Consider the following 21,116-nt stretch of genomic DNA (forward strand, 5'->3'; position numbering starts at 1 on the left):
AAATCGCATCGATTCCGTTCTTTTATCTCCAAGTCTCGCTGCAATTCGGAGCGTCCGAGGCGTGTAACCCGAGCTCCCGGAGCGTGTGCCGCCGAGACCTTGCGCGATACGCTTTATTGCCGGCTTAACGAGGGGCCACACCTTTTTTAACGGGGAGGAGGACGCGGGACGCGTTCTGTATCGCGAACAAAAGGTCCTCAGCGTTAAAAATAACGATATATAGTTACGGACCATTATGCAGATAGTCGAATGTTATAATTGCGGTATATCGATCTTTCGCGGAACGATCGCCACGTCCAATCAACGTCCGCAATCCCGCATCGGTTTTATGGAGTTGTTGTTTTGGTCAAGGAACTTCGAGCGCACGTAGGTAGTCATTTGCGATACTTAATCGAGGGATGTGCACATACATACGTTTTCGTACGAAGGACAAAGTTCTCGGGATGAAATAAATTCGATGCAAACGTTCTCATCGAAAGAGCTTTAAAAACCAATACACATATATCGGTTTTTTATGTGTAAAATTTATTATTTGACAATTAAAAATAAAATAACGGCTCGATGAGAATGTCAAAAAAAGGTAAAAAATCACAGAGCCTATGGTCCAGGCAGGAGATGGACAATCAATTGACGTAAAATAAAAAAAACGCAGTGTATTCCGGACGTTTCGATAAACAGTGCTGAAAAGATGATCAACAATAAATGATCGAAACGTCCGGAATACACTGCGTTTTATTTTACGTCAATTGATTGTCCATCTCCTTCTTGGACCATAAGCTCTCTGGTTTTTTACCTCTCTTTGTTATTATTTGACATTGCTTTGTTGCTGTTTAAAAAAAAAAAAAAAAACAGATGTTTTCTTTACATTGAGTGGGCACAAAGAAAAGAATATATATTCTGGTGCTTTTCCACACAAGAACCGACATTTGACCTTATCGTTTGATATCATCAGTACATCACCAGACCGTTTAAATATTCATGCGAAACGGCTGATTGCTTGCGACAATCCAAGATAAAATATGCAGTTTTTTGTACGCGAGAAAAAGAAGAATTAATATAAATTTCGTTTGAATATGCGTAAATATTTATACGTTATTAGATGTGTGTGTGTAATCAAATATAAAAATTTTCACGCAACCGGTCGCGTTTCAAAAGTACGTCCGCAGTAGATGTCTTACGTCTGTGCGCGTCTTTTTTTTTCTTTCATCGTCTGATCGCTCTCTTTGTCCCACTTCTCTCGCGCGTAGCATCGTCGGGAAATCGTAAAAATCCGCGGACAGGATACCTGGCGTGTGAGTGGTCGCGTCCAAGGAGACCGACGGTACCGCGCTGCCGTTGCTGCGGATGATCGCGTGATGATGCGAGTGCTGATGATGCGGATGATGGCCAGTGAGAGGCTCCGCCTCCTGGTACGCGGGATAATCGGCGTAGAACGGTTCGTGGCCTGTCATCAGTGTGTCCAGCATCTGGAGCACCATTTCCGAAGACGCGACAACGTTAGACGCACTACCACCGCCGTTGCCGCTGATTCCGCTCGTCAACGTTCCGATGTCACCGCCGATGTTCGCGTACGCGTCAACTATTATACCCGGCGCCTGCCCCGAAGGCCGCGACGTCCCGACGCTCACGACGCCCGCCGTGACGTCGTCTTCGATTGTTCCGCGCGACGACGTTGGCCACTGCTCCGCAAAGACGAGCGCATTCGTGCGACTACGCGACGATGATCTCGCACGCGATCTTACGACCGCGATTCGTCGATCGCACTTACTTCTCCGTTGATTTTTCGCGGGCTGCGCATCGCGTCGATAACACAGCGATCACGCGACGATAAATCTCTGAATTTCGTGCGCATCCGAGATCAAGATTCACCTCCGAACAACGACACAAATCGGTGTAAAGTTTAGTAATGATTGTTTGTTTGTTTGTTTGTCTTTTTTTTTTTTTTAAATAAATCACATTTCTCCGTGCCGAGAATTTCTCGCAGAAAATGATTTTGAAATGTCGTGCAACAGGTGTCTTTCTCGGGTTGGTTCCTTGTTTCTTCGTTGACTCAGGTGTACAGTTTTCAGGTATACCTCAATCCTGTTTCCCTCAAATCATTGTCAAACTCAAGTTTTAAACGTTCTATAGGGTGCATTCGTGTCATTCAATCGTTCATACACGAAATACTAAAATTCTTGCGTTTCTTTTCGAGTTTCTTTTGCAGCTTACAACCAGTTATTCCCATTAAATGAAACTTCTTTTTATTTCTTCTTCGCTCTTTCTATTTCAGTCGCCACAGATGTTTTTCGGTGAAACTGATCTGAACTGAAAATATTCCAGATACTTCTCGCTGATTACCGAGTCACTCACAGCATTTAGTTCCACATCAAATATCGAATCAAGTTCTTTCTCTCGAGTGTCTAATTACTCACCGCGCGTCCAGTTCCACAATAGTGCAATTAGTCTTCCTTTGACTGAATTTTTTTTGTGATCAACTACTTGCTTTCTCTCTCTCTTTCTCTCTCTCTCTCTCTACGTGTTCCACCGAAAAAACTATTATCTGAACTCACGTAAATCCTTTAAGTACACGTCATTCCTTGGGCGTAGAAAATCACCCACCTTCGCAAATACGCGGCACCTCGACGTCGACGAAAAAGACAGTCGTTTCGGAACGCCCGTCTTACATCGAGAAACAAAACACAGTCCGAAAATACGGACAGGACGAAGACGTCGAGCAGACGCGTCGCGACAGATTTCTCTCTCGCCATCCACGCACGCTACACACTCCGCTCGCACTTTCTACCACTTGACGCGAGCGCGCGCGTGTCACTATGACGAAGCGCCGTGCCGTTTCCGCTCCTCGGCGGCCCGTACCCCACCGTGCTGCACGCGCGGTCCCCTTTCCTCGCGACCCTCTTTTCGTCCACCATCGCATTTTCGTCCCCCTCTGCCCCCGGGGGCCCGGCCGTAGTCCAGCGTCTCGCGCGACTTTGCCGGTATGGCATTGGTGCCGCACGATGGTGGTGGAAGGTGGGAGTTCACGATCTCACCGAGTGGGGCTGCGTGTCGAGTGGAGGGGAATTAGATAGGAAACGCATCGGAGAACCCGCCGGTGTTCTCAAGAGGGAAGGCGCGAGAGGGGAAGGAAGGGAGATCACAAAACGCCCCCTCGAAGCTTCAACCACCTGCTGCCACCCGTTGCCCGTCGTCATCGTTGCGCTTATCCGCCGGTATTCTCTCTGTCGCGTGTACGTATACCCGGTCCACCTTTCCCTTAAGTAAGCTCAGCCGAGATTTCAACGCCCAAATACTTTGGCTGAAGACGCTCGGTAAACTATACAGGAAGTAGTTGTTGTTTGTGGCAAACACTCTTCATTTTCTCTTTGTCACGTCACGATCATGTCTCCCGGATTTTTAATTAATGATGACTATACAAATATCACCCAATTTACGATTTTTTATTTAAAATGATATGAATTCCACCGCACCACTGGAAATTTTGTGTGTTTGGTAAATACGGAATATTCAGAAATTAAAAATTCAATCAAGATTGACGCAAATGTAATTGCGGTTTCTGTTAGTTAATAAATAGCACAACGCGATTTCCGTAAGCTTAACAATATTTACTCAATTTCATAAAATCCATAAAATAAAAAAAAAAGTAATTAAAAAAATTGAAAGGTTTAATTTTACGGTCTGTGTGTACGGGAAGACAAGAGGCACCGTTTCAATGAATCCTCGTCACTCATTATTTTGTGATTTGTCACACCGGGATTGTTGGGTCTCGTCTTCGCGCGATATAATAGTAAAACTCGCACACGTTCGACGCGAGTCGAGGAGGACCTAGCCTATTTTTGAGAGGGGCTGCGACCGGTGGCGAGGACCGATGGGGGAGGGGGGGGGGAAACGTGCGGCAGACCTACCGGATGTTGAGAGGCGAGGCAACGGGGGTTTTTCTCTCTGTTCGGCGGCCGGGCTCTCGCACGTGATGCAGAGGGGACCGGAAGCGCTCACTCCCCTGCGCCTCGTGCCTCTCTCTTTCTCTCTCTCTCTCTCTCGTATAGACCCGCAGCAATATAGTAATGGGACTTACCGAGGGCCGCCACAATAAGAACGCGTGCGCTTTTACCGTTCGCGCTTCGGGCCTGGTTCGACAACGTGTTTGCCGCTGTCTATTTTCTATTCCGGGTCTGGGATCTAATTGATATCGCAATACTGCACCTCCTTGCCTGCGGTTTCGCCTTTCAGCGCGAGAGAGGAATATATCTCGTTGCTTCGATTTTTGAAGGAGGAGGAAGATCTTTTGAGCTATTTTTAGACGTACGTTTGATTTGTGAGTCTGGAACGTAATTTTTAAGAAACAATATATCGTTTACGAAAATAAATCGATTTAATCACAGTGAATCTCGGTGAGGTAAATTCTCGCTCGTGTCTAAATAAAATATTACAAAGAAAACAAAAACATGAACATCCTCAATGAACATCATCAAGTCGAACATGATGTCGATGCGATCAAGTTGATCGAGAGAGAGAAAACTAAAAAAAAAAACCTTTAATTTTTGAAAGATCATATTGCATTGCACTTTTGTGCTAGTATTTACATTTTTGTCGTGTTCACACATGAGAGAGATCTAGCGCGCGTACTCGCTGCAGAGGGTCTCGGGAATTATATAACGTATATACTCGTCCGAGCTAGTCACACAAGACGATCTGGTTCTCGCTCTCTCTCTCTCTCTCTCTCCTCCACATCTGTGCAATTCTTCCACTCAATCGAGGCGCGTTCTCGAAGTGAGCAACAATGCCGAAGCGGTTTCCAAGGAGGGTGCATTTACGAGTGCATTAAGGGAGGAGTACTTCGAGGACATTATAAAACTATCTTGCCGCCCCGAAGTATTATTGGGGTAGGTCCCCCTTCCCCCTTTCCATTTACCGCCCGGCCCTGCCCAGCGACTTCCGGCTGTAACGTGAGCTCCGAATATCGCTCCTGCTTTTTTTCTCTCCTCTCTCTCTCTTTCTCTCTCCCCCTTCTTCTTCTCTTTTTCTTCGCTCCGCTTTTTACGCTCGTGCGTTCTGTCGCTTCTTGTTTACCTCTTCTCCGCGATTTTTCGCTCGTAATTACGGTAAATGCACCGATACGACCGGATGCGCACCTTCTGCCACCTGGTAGTAAATGTATCTTTATTTACCCGCGCACACAATTGTGCGTAGAGAATTCCGAAATAATACGCAAAACCGAGAACTGTGCTATCGCAATCTGTGCAGACGTTAAAACCAAATCCTTGCGCAAAAAATAAGCGCTCAAAAGAAACGTCTTTCTCCGAGAGAAACAAAAAAAAAAAAAAAACGTAATTTCAGAAGACTGAAAGACTACAATTTCTTTTCTTTCCTCTTTCTCTCACTCTGTCTCACAGAATAGACAATGTACTTCTAATAATCGGGTATTTTAGCGCGAAATGGCGCAACTTTTCCGCCACGCCTGATACGCGAGAGATACATATGCAGATAATACAACGTTAAAAGTCTCGAAAACCTAGAAACTCTCTCTTTTCCTCCGCCTCTCTCTCTCTCTCTCTCACTTTGAAACAGTTATACCATTTGTAGAAGGAACACAGTTTTCTATTTCCGGCGGTTCGTATATTTACCTTACGTTCATCATGGCGTGTGCGTACGAAAACCTTGACGATAACCACGACGATGACGGCGACGAGAGAGGAGAAGGAGGATACGCGCGAGGAGGAAAGAAAGGACGAAAAAAAAAACATATATATATATATATATACACACACGAACGTGTGTACATATGTATATATATATATACAGCAGCATACGCGCACGCACACACATGCGCGCGCGTTGCTATATGCCACACGGTCGTGTCACGAGTTCTGAATGAGCAAGAGGCTTTGTAGACCCTCGAGGCGGTGTACGAACTATGAATGAACGAATGAATGAATACAACCTGTGCCAACTACCCCTCCTTTCCTCCCGGCGTACCTTCGGCGCGCCCTTTTATATTCCCTTTTTCCTACTCCCGCTTCATCCCCGCACACACGAGTCCTCACGTTCCACCAACCCTCCAGTCGATTTTCTTCTTTATTAAACTACGCGTTTTCTTCGTGCAATATCTTGCAGTAGCACAATGTGCGTTTCATTCGCGCAACAACACAACAAAGCGCGACACATTAGATTGCATTAGATTGCGCAAAAGGCTTCCCAGAGCCAAGTTTGAAAAGATCGATCGCTATCGATCGCGCAAATATACATCGAGTCTCGCGACTACAGTTATTGTATATCGAGTGCGTCGCGCGCAGAATATCGAGCGAGAATATTTGCGATACGCTTTTGTATCTCGAGTAACAAAAAAAAAAAAACGAACAACGAGATCGAGAGAGGGAAGAGAAAAAAATAAATGTTCGAATGTATTTCTTATCTGAACAATATTCTTCTTCTTCGCAAAACAATATTCGAACGCACACTTCTCCTCGAAAAAAAAAAACGATTAAATCTTGGTGTCGCTTTGTCATTTAATATTTTCGGCGCACGCGCGGAAGATTCCGCATAGATACGGTCTCTGGAGTCGAACGAGGGTAGAAAGAAAAAGAAAGAAAACCAGGCAGGACACAGAATTATTCGTATTCGTCGTTAGTTTATAACGCGCGAAGGTTGCCTAACAAACGATCATTGTATTCGCCGCGGCGATTAACCAACCTCTCGTCCGTCCATAAATGCTATCAATGGACGTCACGAATATATCGCGCTCCTTTTTTGGGCGCAAATGTATATGGTCGGTAAAACGCGCCACACGCGGCGGCGGGTGTTCGTTTTTGGCGCACAGGGAGCTTCTCCCCGAGCCTCTCGCCTCGTCTTTCTCGTCTCCGCTAATTTATGCATAATATGCAAGCGCACACAGGCGCTACGCGTGTTTGTGGATCCGTGCACGTGCGCGCCGCGCGCGATACGTGACACGAAGCGATGAGTGCGCGCGACAAGCTACGCGCTTGTCCTCCTCAACAGACAGCACGCGCTACGATCGACGTGCATCCTCAAAATTATTCCCGAGGGAGAGAACGAAGACGAAGGGGAGATGTGAAAGATCCCACACCTTCCACCAAGCTCTTTACAGTTCTGCGAGTAACGGGAAAAAATCTAAATTTATTACATTTCTGGAAGACACTGCGACGCATCTTTGAAATTTTTTATTTTTCACTTGTGGCAACATGATTAATAAAAAAAAAATAAAAAAAAAAAAAAAACGCTAAACTCTGTTAATGTCTCATCGCAGAAAATTTTAATTTACTTTTTAAAGTTATTTTGTAAGCAGATATACTGCCGCAAAAAAAAATTGCACTCTCGATTCTAAATTACAACGGCGCGATGCGGCCGCGGTTCCGAGACGAGGAGGTCGAAAGCGAAGATATAAGCGAGAGTCGAACCAGAAACCTCGAAGAGCCGTGATACATAACGTAACAGTGCTTTAGCAAGCAGAAAATAAACCGAGTCTATTATACGTCAGACGTCTGTCTGTATGTCGGTCGCGCTCTTTGTAACGAAGAAGCCCGTCCCCGTAAGACGCGTACGCCAAGTTTTCGGAGAATTCCTCGGTGTGGTCGCACGGACATATGTATCTGTCTGTTCGATAATGCATACATTTTGAAGGCCGTCGAAGTTCTTAGCTATCGTTTCTTTTCGATGTAGGTGTTTGTTTTTTTCTTCTCCACAAAGTATAGCAAAATAATTTTTTTATTTTTTGGCAAAATATTTGTTGATAAATCTGCCACATGTATTTACACACGCACACATACACACACAAAGGAGATACAGATTCAAGAAGCTGAAGAGTAAGAGACTGAAAAGTAATTTGCGAATTACTTTTAATTCGACTGTTAAATTTGCGCAATTAACGCGGCGATCTGCGTAAAATCTCGCGGCCTTATTCTTACTGCGTTTAAAACCGTTGAATACTTGATTTTCAATTGGTTCTAATTCACACCGGATTTCATTCTCTCTTCCATGTAGACGAGCGCGATTGAAATCGGAATACGCGAGCACGTTCATTAAGCTTGTAAGCGTGTGCGTGCGCGTACACGTGTACACGTACATACCGCGGTTTATTCGAGTAGTGGTAGACAGACGAGCGCGCGGCGTGAGCCGGCGAATCGTCTCTATTGTCCGCGGCGGAGCGTGTAGAGGGCCCGACTTTCCCTCGTTCACCCACGGTCACTGCTGCGGTGACGTAAGGCCCCTCTTGCTAGGGTAATTGTTACCTATGCGGCGTCGGCGGCGGCGGCGGCGGCGGCGGCGGCTGTATGTGTGTACGAAGACTCGCTTCGTAGTGTTTCTATCCTACACTCTCCGCACCGCCCCGCCCGCCCGCTTCATTCTATTCTGCCCATCGTTTCTATTGCGCGTGCTTCCACAGTCCGACATCAACGCACCCGATTGCACGGACGACACACATGCGTACTTTTATACATACACATATATACATGCACGGATTACGGAACGACACCGGAGCTCCGGATTATCGTCCATTGATAAAAACCCGCGTGTGCGCACGCGTGAGCAAAATTGCAGGTTTACTTGCAGTTTTCAATTTGCAATCTGCGCGAGACTTTTCGATGCCTCGGCTTTTATGTCGCAATCGCAAACAGCGAAAGGACAACGCGTGCATGCACTCCCGCCGCTTTCGAGAAGCTTCCCCCTGTTTTGCTTGTTACGTCTCGAAACTATAATACAGAAATATTTATTCGAATCTGCGATTTTCACAATCTAAAATTGTAGTTTCAACTTTTTTTATACCTACGAAGTGGTTGTTGCGCAACGCGCACTTGAAGAGAATCGAAACCGTCAATTCATGTGAACGATCTTACAACGGCCGCCCGGGCTAAAGTCTCGCCTCGGCGAAAGTACAACAAAACTCGGTCGAAGCCAAAATAAAAAAAAATGATCACGGTAATAATCGAACACAACGGTGTCAGTTTTGCGACGCGCGCTTGTTCGCAAAAATTTCAAAAGGTGCAACACCTCGAACGTTGCGTTAGCGAGCGAGATTTTCACTCTCGTTTCATGTGTCGTAAAGAAATTAAAACCAACGTAACCTCGCGACCGACGAACAATACGATCCTTAGTTCGAGCACACGTTGGCGAAACGCGCGGAGAGTTCGTATTTGCACAACGCGTGTTGCACACGTCACGATTGTTGTGAAATTAATATAATTTCAAGTCTGTGCGCGTTGTCTCGTTTAAAAAAAATGAAGAAGCTCGCGCGATGAAAAAATAAAACCGCGCGTTTTGCGAAATTTTTTAACGCGCGCGCGTTATCTTCACAAATGTAATTTCTTCATTTCAGAAATCAACAATAGAGAGAAGCCGCGCCGCGCGATAGATGAGAGATCGGCGGCGGGTTCTGAATGAATAGAATAGCTCAGTGAGAGAATTTATTCATACACTCCGGCTCGAGATAGAAACAAAAATGGAGTTTGAATGTGCCGGCTTGCGTCATATGTGCGCGATCGTTATCGCTCCTCGCAACTATCGCGCATGATTGTGGGATAGTTCGTTTGTTATTCAGACAGCACATTATGTATAGCGCGACGTATTTTCCGAGATTTCAAGAGTGCGAACTACATAATGGAGAGTAAAACCTTTCAAGTTCAACTAATAACGTATCATCTGACCAGATCCGCGAGAATTAAGTAACGAACGGAAATAAAGATACGAACGCAAGAGATATTCAGGCGATAATAATAATTTACTTAATAACTTGACACAAAAAAGTAAGTTTATTGTCGACAACGTAACGTTGTGATAATTGAACGCGAAAAATTTTCAATACAACGCAAATCGCACTTTGTAAATTATGGCTCATCTTTCTCTTCATATATCGCGAATACGTTCTGGGATCGACCAGACGTTTGACGCGATTCGATTTCGCGACGCGTCGGTGAAATCGCGACTTGTCACGCGGGGGAACACCCGGGGTATACGACGATGACGATGAAGAAAAACGTTAAATGAGAAACGAACGGTGACGATAATGAGGGGTTTGTGTTTGCAACACGTGCAAACGCGCCAACCTGGAGAGAGATGTTATCAGCCGATCTGACGTAACAATGAGAAACTCCTCCACGCTTTCGTTTGTATATATACTCGCAATCGGAGAAATAAATAAAACCGGCTTGTCGCGGTAATTTAGCAGTCACTTGCGTATGCACGCGAGCAGTTATCGGTATCGAGAAAGGAAAGGAAGGGAGGGAGGGTGCGGAGAAATGGAGGAAACAACCAATTACGACTATCTGTCGGTTGCTCGTTGAAAACGACAAAAATGTAGTCTTCTACGCGCGTTCTTTAATTTTACAAACGACTTTCGCGTGACTTTTCTCTCTCATCCCTTCCCCGTTTTTTTTTCAGCCAATTGTTCGTTTTGAAGAAAGTATCGAAAACAATATCCGAAGATCGTATTTAAAAATTTGCAGAAACAAAAACGTAGCATGTACGAAATTTGAAAGAACGCGCCAATTTTTTGAATTCACACAGGAGTAGTTAAAATATGGACTTACCGTCGTTATGATACTGTCTCGTGGGCAGAGAGACCGCGCCCGAAGAGGGTTGTACCGGGGGTTGCGTAGCGCTCTGAGGAGGACCGGAGGAATTGGTGACTGAACCGACCGGCGTAGACGGAGGATTTTTATGCTCCGTGGGTGTCACGTGATGACCGCCGCTCTGGTACGCCAAAAAATCACCTAAATCTGGCACGCATACACTTTCATACAAGTTCGCCGGCACGTTCTCCACTGAGGCCTTTGCTGCGTCGACATCTGAATGTAAAACGGAGATAAAATCCTCAACCGATCTGCATACATTGCGCGTCTAGAGAGCTAATCGCCGCGTCTGTCTCATTAACTGCCTAATTAATCAATCACGAACGCCGATACACTTGCGGGAACATTAAACAAATGTGATTTCGCTTCGCAAGTTTTCCGAACACTAACAACGATCTATTATCGTGTTTTATTTTGTGGGTTTGTTATTTTTGTCTTATCAAAGTACGTTTTTCTTACAAGAAAAAGAGACTTACACGCCGAAACGTAAACAATCCAACAGATAAAACTTATCGAAATACTGCAATCGGCGCGTGCGTCTCATGGTATTTTTTTTCTCAGTGCGTGTTGATTACGCCAACAACAAATGTTACAATGTTGTCATTAAGGTATAACACTCTTCCTCCCCCACCCCCCCGTATAAGCCGCGATCGTTGCGCGCATCGCGCGACTGTAATCGTGATTAACGATCTGAAGTAGCACTATCATCATCGCGACCGTGCTATTGCGAAGGAGTAGCTTGCCGTGATTCATCATCAACCGCTGTTTTTAACGTTTCTAGGAAATTCGCGTCGAACAGTTGTAGTCTCTAAAAATGTGTGTGTGTGTGTGTGTGTGTGTGCACGCGCGCAAAACCTACATACGTGCCAAGAAACGCTCCTCACGTTTTTGTAACTTTCTTACACCGCTTTGCTTTTAATATGCAAATAATCCTCGGTTGCGATATGTGAGCGTTATTTTCGCCCGTCATTGACGACAATTTTATTCTCACGTGGGAACTTCGCGAAATTCTGGTTTCGATAAAACCTTGTAGTCATGTAGAAGAGGTGAATAGACGAATGCAAAAATTTCCAGTTGCTTCCCAAAAGCGATTCTAAGACGTGAACCGCCAGAAACTGTTTTTTTTTTTTTTTTTTTTTTTTATGAAAGATAGTCTCACCCCTTAGAATCGTTTTTGGGTAGCAACTGAAAATTTCTACATTCGACTATTTTCTCCCTCTACAAAGTTTCATCAGAATTTTCGATTTCGCGAGAGGTTCTCTCGTCAACGTTGAACCAAAAACACGCGCTTTTAGGGAAAATTAAAACTTCTTTCGCGCGTGGCGGTGATCAAGTGCGAGAAAAAATCTGCGCGCGGAACTCATCGATCAACTCCAGATCTCGATGCGACGCGGCACACAAAAGAGATCGATTTATCCGTTTCGGCGATGGCGAAACGCGCGGGCATTAATGAATTTCAACCGTGAATCCGATAGGTATCGCCCCGCGACAGGAAGATGCAGCTTTTTAGTTTCTACTTTTTTTTTTTTTTTTTTTTTTTACAACGCAAGAGCGCGTTTCCTAACACATCCGTTCTCATTCGCAGAATCAAAGCGATTACCCGCGTCGTCGTGTCGCGAGTAGTCGGGCGCGCACACGCTAGGCTTCAGTTAAATTACCGTTGCCCCGCGACAGTCGTCACAGGAGGAGGGAGATCATGCGGCGACATGTAACATCGTTCACAATCATAGCACGATAATGAATCGCATACCCCGGAATGTGGAAAACACAAAGACGACGATTTTTATCTCGATTCTCTTTTTTTTTTTGCCTTCACCGTCCGCGAAATCACGCATTTCACTTTATTTTGTTTTCTTTTTTCAGTAAAAAAACGCGGATAACGAAATACACGACCTGTTGTAGCGACAGTCACGCTACAACCGGTGCAAAAGAATCCTAAAAATTAAGAGAAACATTTTAAAGCTTCTCTCTTTGTTTTAAAAAAAAAAATATATATTTAAAAAATATTTAATATATTTTGAAATACATTTCTGTCAAAATATTTTGTTAGAAGCTCGAGTTTTTACGAACATATTTCATCGCGATCTTGTAACAAACTTGGTGTCGTAAGTAATTTAAATCGGACAAAACAGATTTATTTAATTTTCATCCGATCGGAAGTTTGTTTTGTGAATAACATGTGGTTTATTCGTAGAAAAACGCCATTCCGCCATGATCGCGCGCTTTTATCTTAAACGCTCCCTTTCGACGCGAGCGAGATTACGTATTCGAGACGAATCTCTCGGGGTTTTGTGGAGAGGATACCGTTAGCAGTAAACGTCCTTAGATCGCACTAGTCGATTAAGCCTCCGGGTCCCTCGGTGCCGATGATGAGACAACATGAATAATCGATAAGGAAGTACGGGGGTTTTACTTAACGGGAGTTAAATCACGAGCGCGAACCTCCGCTTCCTGTCTCATCATTTCGTACGATCTAAATCTATAACTCTTCGCTTTTCTCTCTTCGTTTTTTTTTTTTCTACATTTTTCCGAACTCTCCCTTTTTTCACTTCTGAATTATTTTAATTTTTCTTACAATTCCCTATCCTTTTTTTTCGAGTTTTTTAATTAATTTTCTTTTATATTTTTTTTTTTCGCTTTGTGTGTATTACGTCTTTTTACACTAAAACGATAAATAATTATTGTATTTAATAAACAATTTAGATCTAGAACCTTCTCTTTTTCCTACACCTGCGCTGTTTTTCCACTTGTTCCAGTCTATTCTATTCCACGCGAAGTGTATTTCTATACAGGGAGATAGTTTTTCCCCTTGAATTTTTCCGGCTTTGTCAAATCCTATGAAACGATCGAGCGAGTATTTTTTCCGTGAACTTGACTTGTTTTCAGCGCGCGCGCGCGCGCTCACCGTATAAAAGAAGCACGAGGGATTTAATAGGAAGGGAAAAACGCACCCCGCGTCCAGAGTCTCCTCCTCCTCCCGGAGGCCATTGACGGTGCCAGGACGTGAGATCGAAATTCGAGTGAATTCTTTTTGGTGCGCACGAGTATATATCCCTCCCGAAATGCGTCTAAAGTGGCCGCGGCAATGGCGCGTTTTTGGCGGCCGCGCAGGATATCCGGGATAAGAGTTTCTATGGCGTGCGCTCCGTCTTTCTCCTTCTCATTCTCTTCTCGTGCGCGAGGTAAAAACGCGGAGATTCGATTCAACGCTACGAAACGGGAGATATGGGGAAGGAGAAAAAGGGAGAGAGAGAGAGAGAAAGATGGCCATCACCCGCGCGCAACGCCCGTTCGTCATTGTTCGCCGGTGTCTTTTTGCTCGTGTAGCACGAGGAGCTGCGCCGTGACATCGCGATTTTACGGAAATTCGATCGGTATTGTCGTACTAAGATGGTGCGCGCGCCCACCTCACCGCAAAAAGAGCGCAGCGCGCGCGCGCGCGACGAGAACTTCTTGCGCGATTATTATAATGCGCGGAATCCTCTGATTGTTTATGGTTTTTGCGCAACTTGTACAATTGTACCTCTAGATTAATAAAAAAAAAAACTCTCGCGATTAAAAACGCACAAAAGCTTTTGTAGAGACTAGAACGATGTTCTCCTTCGAATTATCTTACAACGCGCGCAAGTAGAGAGGAACTTAAAATATAAAATTAGGTTTAAAATATTCGAAAATTGTTAAGTATTTCTACGAGATGGAGTGACATTCACCTTTCTGCAGGATCTCGAGATGTTCCCAAAGAATGTCGCCCGTGTAGCTGGGGGCACGTGCTAGAAAGGACTCTTTCCCCATGGCACAAATCTGTTTCCCGGTCATGTGCTGCCACGGCTGCATCGCCACACCTTCCAGGGAGAACTCCCTGATAGCCCAGTGCAGCCAATGAGCAACAGCTGTTTCCGACCATTGCCTCGGATCTGAAAAGTAAAAGATCAACTCGTTCTTCAACTATTCTGAGAACAAAACTTGAGGCAATCTTATCTATTCAATAATTTAAGGGAGTTCGTTTTTATCTGGAAGATACAGACGAAAGTCGATTTTTTTTCAAAGGGTCTTCGAACCTCATTACGTAATAATATATTTAGTCAAAAATTACAAAAATTCTTACAACTGTTAGCTACTTGCAAACACAAACATCTAGACGTGACCTTTAATATTCAGTTTTGAAAAATATTCTTTTATTATCGCTATAGATAACTCAATCGCTTAATTTTTTTTTTTTTTTTTTTTTTTGAGACCTTTCTAAAGATCTTTTGTTTCTAATCTCAGATAACGATTTATTCAGAAAGATAAAAAAAAAAAAAAAAAAACGGCTCCAGAACAACTAGACAACTACTGACAATACTAAATGATTGATCTTTTAAATCCATTTGTCGTGTGTTTTTCTGAAATGTTTTTTTCCATTATGGAGTTAGATTATTCAAGAGCTTATATATGTACATTATCTAGTCTCTCTTTCATAGACATCTCATTAATCATAATGCGAGCTCGTTAAGAACGAACAGAGTGATATCATTATCACGGTTTTCCGTTTGACATGGAGATGAGTCTGTTCCCATCTTTGGTAGAAACAATACCGAGAAACATTGGAATGTCCCATTTGAGGTGCGCGCCCATATTTGCACGCGTGTCTCTCCGCATTGTTTCGTGGTATCTCTCCGCGTAAAAGTACAGTTCGGCTCATAACGCAAACAGAAGTTGCTAACGTAGCGACTTGCCGATGTATATGTAGCTTTTGCTCGCGCGAGCATTTCGTAGTCGTCTTTTTAAATGCTAGCAAGCGGGAGAGATGGATCTTCGTCTTTGCAAAGATTGCGGGAAATTCCGCGATACGTAAGATGGTTAAAAAAAAAAAAAAGTATCGCAGAAGAAAAGAAAAAACAAAGTAAACTTATTTGTAAAATTCAAAATCAAATGTTTTGATTAAAAAGTTTTAATATCACGCGATCGTTTAATGAGAAAGATTTGAATTGATTCAACAAATGGAAGTGACGTGACGGGAGGAAGAACATATTGTTTGTAAATCAAGCGCGCGCGAACTGAATTGACGTCTGTCTTTTGTGTGGAATAAGATATAAANATATAAATATAAAAAAAAAAAAAAAAAAAAAAAAAAAAGAAATGAGCGAGCAGCGCACGTACACTGAGGCGACAAGAGAGAGTGTTAACGGCACGGGTTCAAAGCGGCCGACTCTGTTTGAGGATCGGTATTGATATTTGCTCAACTTATTTCTTGTCAGCGTTGTTAGCAGACTTTACACTCTCTTTCTCGCTTCGCATTTGAACGCAAACCCCCCTTGGCGCATGCGCCGATTCCACACACGCGCACGTTTCTGTTTCGCCAACAGTCAACTGTTGCGCGTACGTGGATAATCTTTCACTAGTGTTTGAGTCTCGTTCAGTTTTCCTTCTGTTTTTTCGCTTTTTTTTTTTTTTTTTTTTAATCATTTAAACGTATCGAAAGTCGATACCTGCAGGCGCGATTTTTGTTTTTCTGACAATGCGTCCACATCTGTCACAACGTGTCACGCTTGAAGTAACAGAATTAAAACACAGATTTATTGCGAAATTGATCAAGAAACGAAAAATTGTTCAATCTTTTCGACATTTTTTCAGAGCGTCTTTCACAAAATCGAAAATAAAAACCACTCGTTTCGTGATACTTCGAATGCAACGTATCCGACAACGTATCGTCTGTTGTGTTAATGTACCCGAGAGGTGTTTCGAAACTCACATTTCGTAGAAATATTTATCTTTATAACACGAACAAGAATCCCGCTCGTATTTATTATTCCAAAGAGGGATAGATTCTGAATAAGTCATAATAGCGAATGCGATATGACGCGTCAGAACGTAATTGTGAATGCACGCTGCGTCCTCTCCATAGTATAATGTCTTCGCCATAGTAGTACGTAGTACCTACGTACACACCCTCACATACAGACACACGCACACAGACAATGTAACAATACTTACTCTAAAGATTTTTCGAATTTTATTAATTATTTATGGAGTCGTCCCTCCTTTCTCTCTTTCTCTCTCTTTCTCTCGGATAGACAGACTTTTGCTTCTTAAATTTTAATCAAAGTTTGATTTTTTCCTTTTATCTCTTGCTTTAAAAACATTTGTATCAATGTAAAAACAATTTAAACGCGCAAAGTACATTTAAACATCATCTCAAAACAACAAAAAAGTAAAACGTCATTCTGAGTTAACTATCCTCGAATGATGATGCGTGAATTTTATTTTTTGTGAACAATCGGAAACACACAGAAGTACGAAAAAAGAAACTTACCAATCCGCAGAAATAAAAAAAAAGCACAGACGCGAGACGTGGCGGCGGTCTCAGACCGAAACACATCAAGTGAAATGACGCGAGAGAGAAAGAGAGACAGAAAGAGAAAGGAGAGGAGGTGGTTCGTTAGGTTCACGGAGGTCAGACTGTAGGTGATCTGGCCTGGAGGGTACGAACCCAGGGCATGTAGACCGGAAGTAACGTCACACCCGCGTGGCTCTGAATGCGCATACCGGATGTGTGGCATCGGCTCCCCATCAAAACCATCAACATCACATTCACAATTCCTGCACATCGCTTCGTCGCAGCACATCGCCTCGTCGCACATCGCGTCACATCGCGCGCACCCGCGTCGTCTCCGTGTCTACGCGCGTCTCTCACGCACGCGCGTATGCACGCAAAAGCAATAGGTGCGCACGTATATTGCGCGTGTGTGCGTCCTCTCACCCTTCGCTTCGCCGCTCTCGGCAGCGATTTTTCAACAACTTGAACAACGGCGAGGCGATGAATAAATTCCACCGACTCCGACAGTTTTTTGTGCCGATAAGTCGATTCTCGCGATTGTGAATTTCGACGTGACGCCGCCGAGCGGATTTTATGGCGAGGGACTAATTACATATAATCGCACACTTGTAGTGGATCTTGGAACAAAAATAAGATGACGAATACGAATCCTGACCTTTAGTTATGTTCAAGCGCAGTCGTTCCTTTTCCCAAGATGCGAAGGAGGCCTCCAGAGCCTCGGTCATCTTCTTGTTGGTCCCCGGTGTTAATGGCGGCACTTGCGCCGGTATATCTGGAAAAAGAAAACAGAAAATGCCATACAATTATTTAAAAAAAAAAACACTTTGAAGTAAAAAATTAAAATTGCTTTTTTAACTCTTGATCGAGATGTCTTATTGGATTAACAGAAATTGTTCGGGAACTAGAAGAAAAAGAAAGGTATCTTGTCTCGAGATATCATTTAATTTACGTCTTATTCCGTGCATTTCCACCGCCTTCAACGGTCGAAATGCAATTGCAAAGAATTTTAAAACGTCAAAACAAGAAATACAACATCACTTTCCATGTGTGAGAAGACAGGTTAATGTTGCTTCTCACAGGCGAGAAGGTGCGCGTGCAAGCCGCGTGTACGTCGCACGTGTGTGTGTGTGTGTGCATGTACGTGCGCGCGCGTTTACGTACGTGCGTCAGGTGTCGCGGCTACCAGCAACGGCGAAGCGAGCAAAAGCGAAGCTACGAAGCGAAGCTACGAAGCGAAGGGAGCACACATAGCCATCTTAGATAGCATCGTCATAAAGAGGGGTGCAACTGCCGTCCGGAGTAGGCAGGTGCATCGTCGTCGTCGTCGTCGTCGTCGTCGTCGTTGTCGTCGTCGTCGTCATCGTCGTCGTCGTTACTTTGTTTATTCCGCGCTTCGAGGTGCGCGTTTGTGTCTAATATATGATATTAAACCCTCAATCTCGATATGAAATTCTATTCGTAGGAATCGAAGCAATGCATCGCATTAAACTGAAAAATATGTCCCGAGTTTTATGAGATTTTTCAAACGCGTGGTCCCCTTACACGCGTTTCCCCTTCGTCATCGCGAATTTGCTTAACTTTCGATCAGAAATAATTTATAAAACTTTATTAATTTTTATTTTTATATTCCAAAACGTTGTCTACACAGGGAAAGAGAGTGAGAGATTCAGTGACGTGTATAATTATTTAAACGATCGACGTACGCGGGTCGAGTGTGTAAATCTCGTTTCACACGTTTTTGTTGAGAAAATTGAAAAGTCGAAAAAGTTCGCGTAAAAGTGCCAAAACAAAATTCATTTTTCGGTCGGAGCTTGCGAAAAGATGCAACGAGCCAAGAGGCGACGAATGCGAGAAACGTCTCGAAAATTGTGCTCGACCACGTAGCCGATAGTCTAAAGATAAGCGTCCTGCTGTAAGCGTCGTGAGTCGTGACGTACGCGAGCGGTGGGCGCAAAACGATCTATTGAAAATTCACGTGCCAACGGCGCATAAACCACGTTACGCGAGCGGAATTTTAACGGGGCGCGCAGTTTCGTAGGAACGACGTTTTGCACGGGTCGGTGTCGAGTAAATAATCGACCTGAAAATTTGTATCAACTAATATACTGTTTGTTTGTTTTTTTTTGTTTTTTGTTTATGAAAGTATGCGGAACAAATAAACATTTGCTCTATCTCGCAAATAATTAAAAGAGGATTACTTCGAAAAAATGTGAATACAACTGGAAGATGCTGTTTACATATTTGTTTTAAACAATTCTAATAAACAAACAATAATTAAACAACTTAAGAGATTTTTTTCCAAAAAAGATTTGTGGATCTTAAATACGCAAGAGCGTCTGCTTGTTACGTTACCCTGGAAGGTTTGCCGTTAAAATACATCCTCCGCCGCATTAATAAATCAGAACCGTAATGTATCATTTGCGCCCCGAATGATGAAGAGGAAGATCGAGAAAACGCGATACGTGCCGTTGGCAGGTGCTGTGTATCGGTTGGAAGATTAACGAGTGTTTTTGTAGTTTATTATTATTATTTTTTTAAATATAAAAAAAAAAAAATGTGATCGCGCACGGCCGATCGATCGAGTCGATTGATACCGAACACATTCTCGATCGTCACTTAATCGAATAGAAATTCAAAACAGCCCCGCGACCTAGATGGCATTTGACCCGGTGCGCGTCCAACATAAATTTGCATACAACGCGCGTTATTTGCAGCCGCTTAGTGTAACGTAGAGACGGAGTTTATATTTTCCGACCGATTAATGCTAAACCAATGAAAATATTTTCCTTATCTATTTCACTCGGTGCGTATGTGTGTGTGTTAGCTTAAAACGCACATTTATAATCGAGAATAATTAAAAAGGAACGTTCTGCAGAAATAGTTAGTTAGTTCTCCGCATCGGTATGTAGATGATGTGCGTGTACGTTATGCGATCGCTCCTTTCAAACTCTCTGAATAAAAGACTCCTTTTAACATAAAAATGTAATCACGAGTAACAGCGATTTATGGCAATCCGACCGAGATCGCCAGTTTTAGATGAAATATATCGTCCGTGAACGTGTTTTCATAATTCTGCTCATTACGAAATCTCTCACAACTACACGTAGAAATAATGTTAAAGTCTCTCAGCTAAGCTTCTCTCGTTGAAAAAGAAGAAAAAAACAAAATTATGGTTCCGTTACGTTTTGCTAACGGAATATATTATTCTCTAGCTTCGATCGAATCGGAAAAAATATGCTCAATAATTAACAAGTAATAAAAAAAAAAAGCTTTGCTACAAAAAAAAAATTAAAATAACACGAAAGTAACATCTTCAAAAAATAATCAATAAAACAAGGATTTTAATTAACGCAACGACGTGTTCGATGCGTCTGAGAAAACGATAATTAAGCCGAGCACAACGTGCGACACATGAAAAGCAGCTCCCGAACCCAAGCGCGACCCAAGAGAGCTCCGCAGTTGTTTATAAGATTTCTTTTTTTTTCTCTCTTTTTCTTTTTCTTTCTCTCTCGCTCTCTCTCTCTTTCTCTCTCTCTTGTCCATCTGGAACACAACGGGATGAGTGTGTGTAACCTTCACGAGCGTAAACCGGCGCAAGAGGCACGTGCTGCCAAGCGTCTTATCCCTCTTTTCCCTCGACGCCTCGGGAATACTCGGCAACCAAACAACTGCGGCAGCTGTTCCGTGCGCGCATTGCGCGCGCAAGAGAAGTGCGTCTTCAAAAATTTGTCCGTTGTTTTTTATCCCATGCAAATTTGTTATTAAGCGAGTGGTTTATTTATTTCGACGTTTTTGAAATCTACTGAAATCTTGTTTGTGCGACACGCTATACGTTGAAAATCTGAACGCAAAATTATCATCATGGAAACCACAAAGTGGTACTGCCTCTAGGGTATGCTTGCACGTCGCGCTGAAACTGAACTACTTATATGCCGAGTCCGAGAGCGCGCAAGAAGCACGTGTTGGTATCAACGTGTGCCCGCGCCTCCTTTCTGCGGTGTACACCTGTTGCTCTCTCCGGGTCGGTGGCTCGGACCCGTTCGCGTCGGTTTCGCATCCCATCGCATCGCGGCGTGACTAGGCCGGTAAAGGCCATTCATCCCGCTCGTAAGAAGCCCTCGGGAGGGAAGCAAACAGAAAAATCTTCGTCTCCTCCCGCGAGTTGTTGCGTGTGTGCAACAACAAATTGCGACGCGAGCGAATCGTTACGCGTTATT

General features: G+C 43.6%; 1 protein-coding gene across 6 annotated transcripts in view; it reads right to left on the reverse strand.

Annotated features, from left to right (window-relative positions):
• Nucleotides 1-21,116, reverse strand: part of LOC109853395 (ETS-like protein pointed) — an 89,697-nt gene that overhangs the window by 7,663 nt on the left and 60,918 nt on the right. For 5 of the 6 annotated variants that reach the window (XM_020425523.1, XM_020425506.1, XM_020425514.1 and 2 more), the window contains 3 exons: nt 17,555-17,671; nt 14,294-14,497; nt 10,542-10,799 (listed from right to left, as the gene is read on the reverse strand). In XM_020425523.1, the coding sequence (XP_020281112.1) occupies nt 10,542-10,799; nt 14,294-14,497; nt 17,555-17,671 (579 nt within the window). The remainder of the gene's footprint in view (nt 1-10,541; nt 10,800-14,293; nt 14,498-17,554; nt 17,672-21,116) is intronic. The other variant, XM_020425540.1, reaches the window with a different exon arrangement.

Source organism: Pseudomyrmex gracilis, unplaced genomic scaffold (assembly GCF_002006095.1).
Source record: "Pseudomyrmex gracilis isolate BER0280 unplaced genomic scaffold, ASM200609v1 scaffold_2, whole genome shotgun sequence".
Taxonomy (NCBI): Eukaryota; Metazoa; Arthropoda; class Insecta; order Hymenoptera; family Formicidae; genus Pseudomyrmex; species Pseudomyrmex gracilis.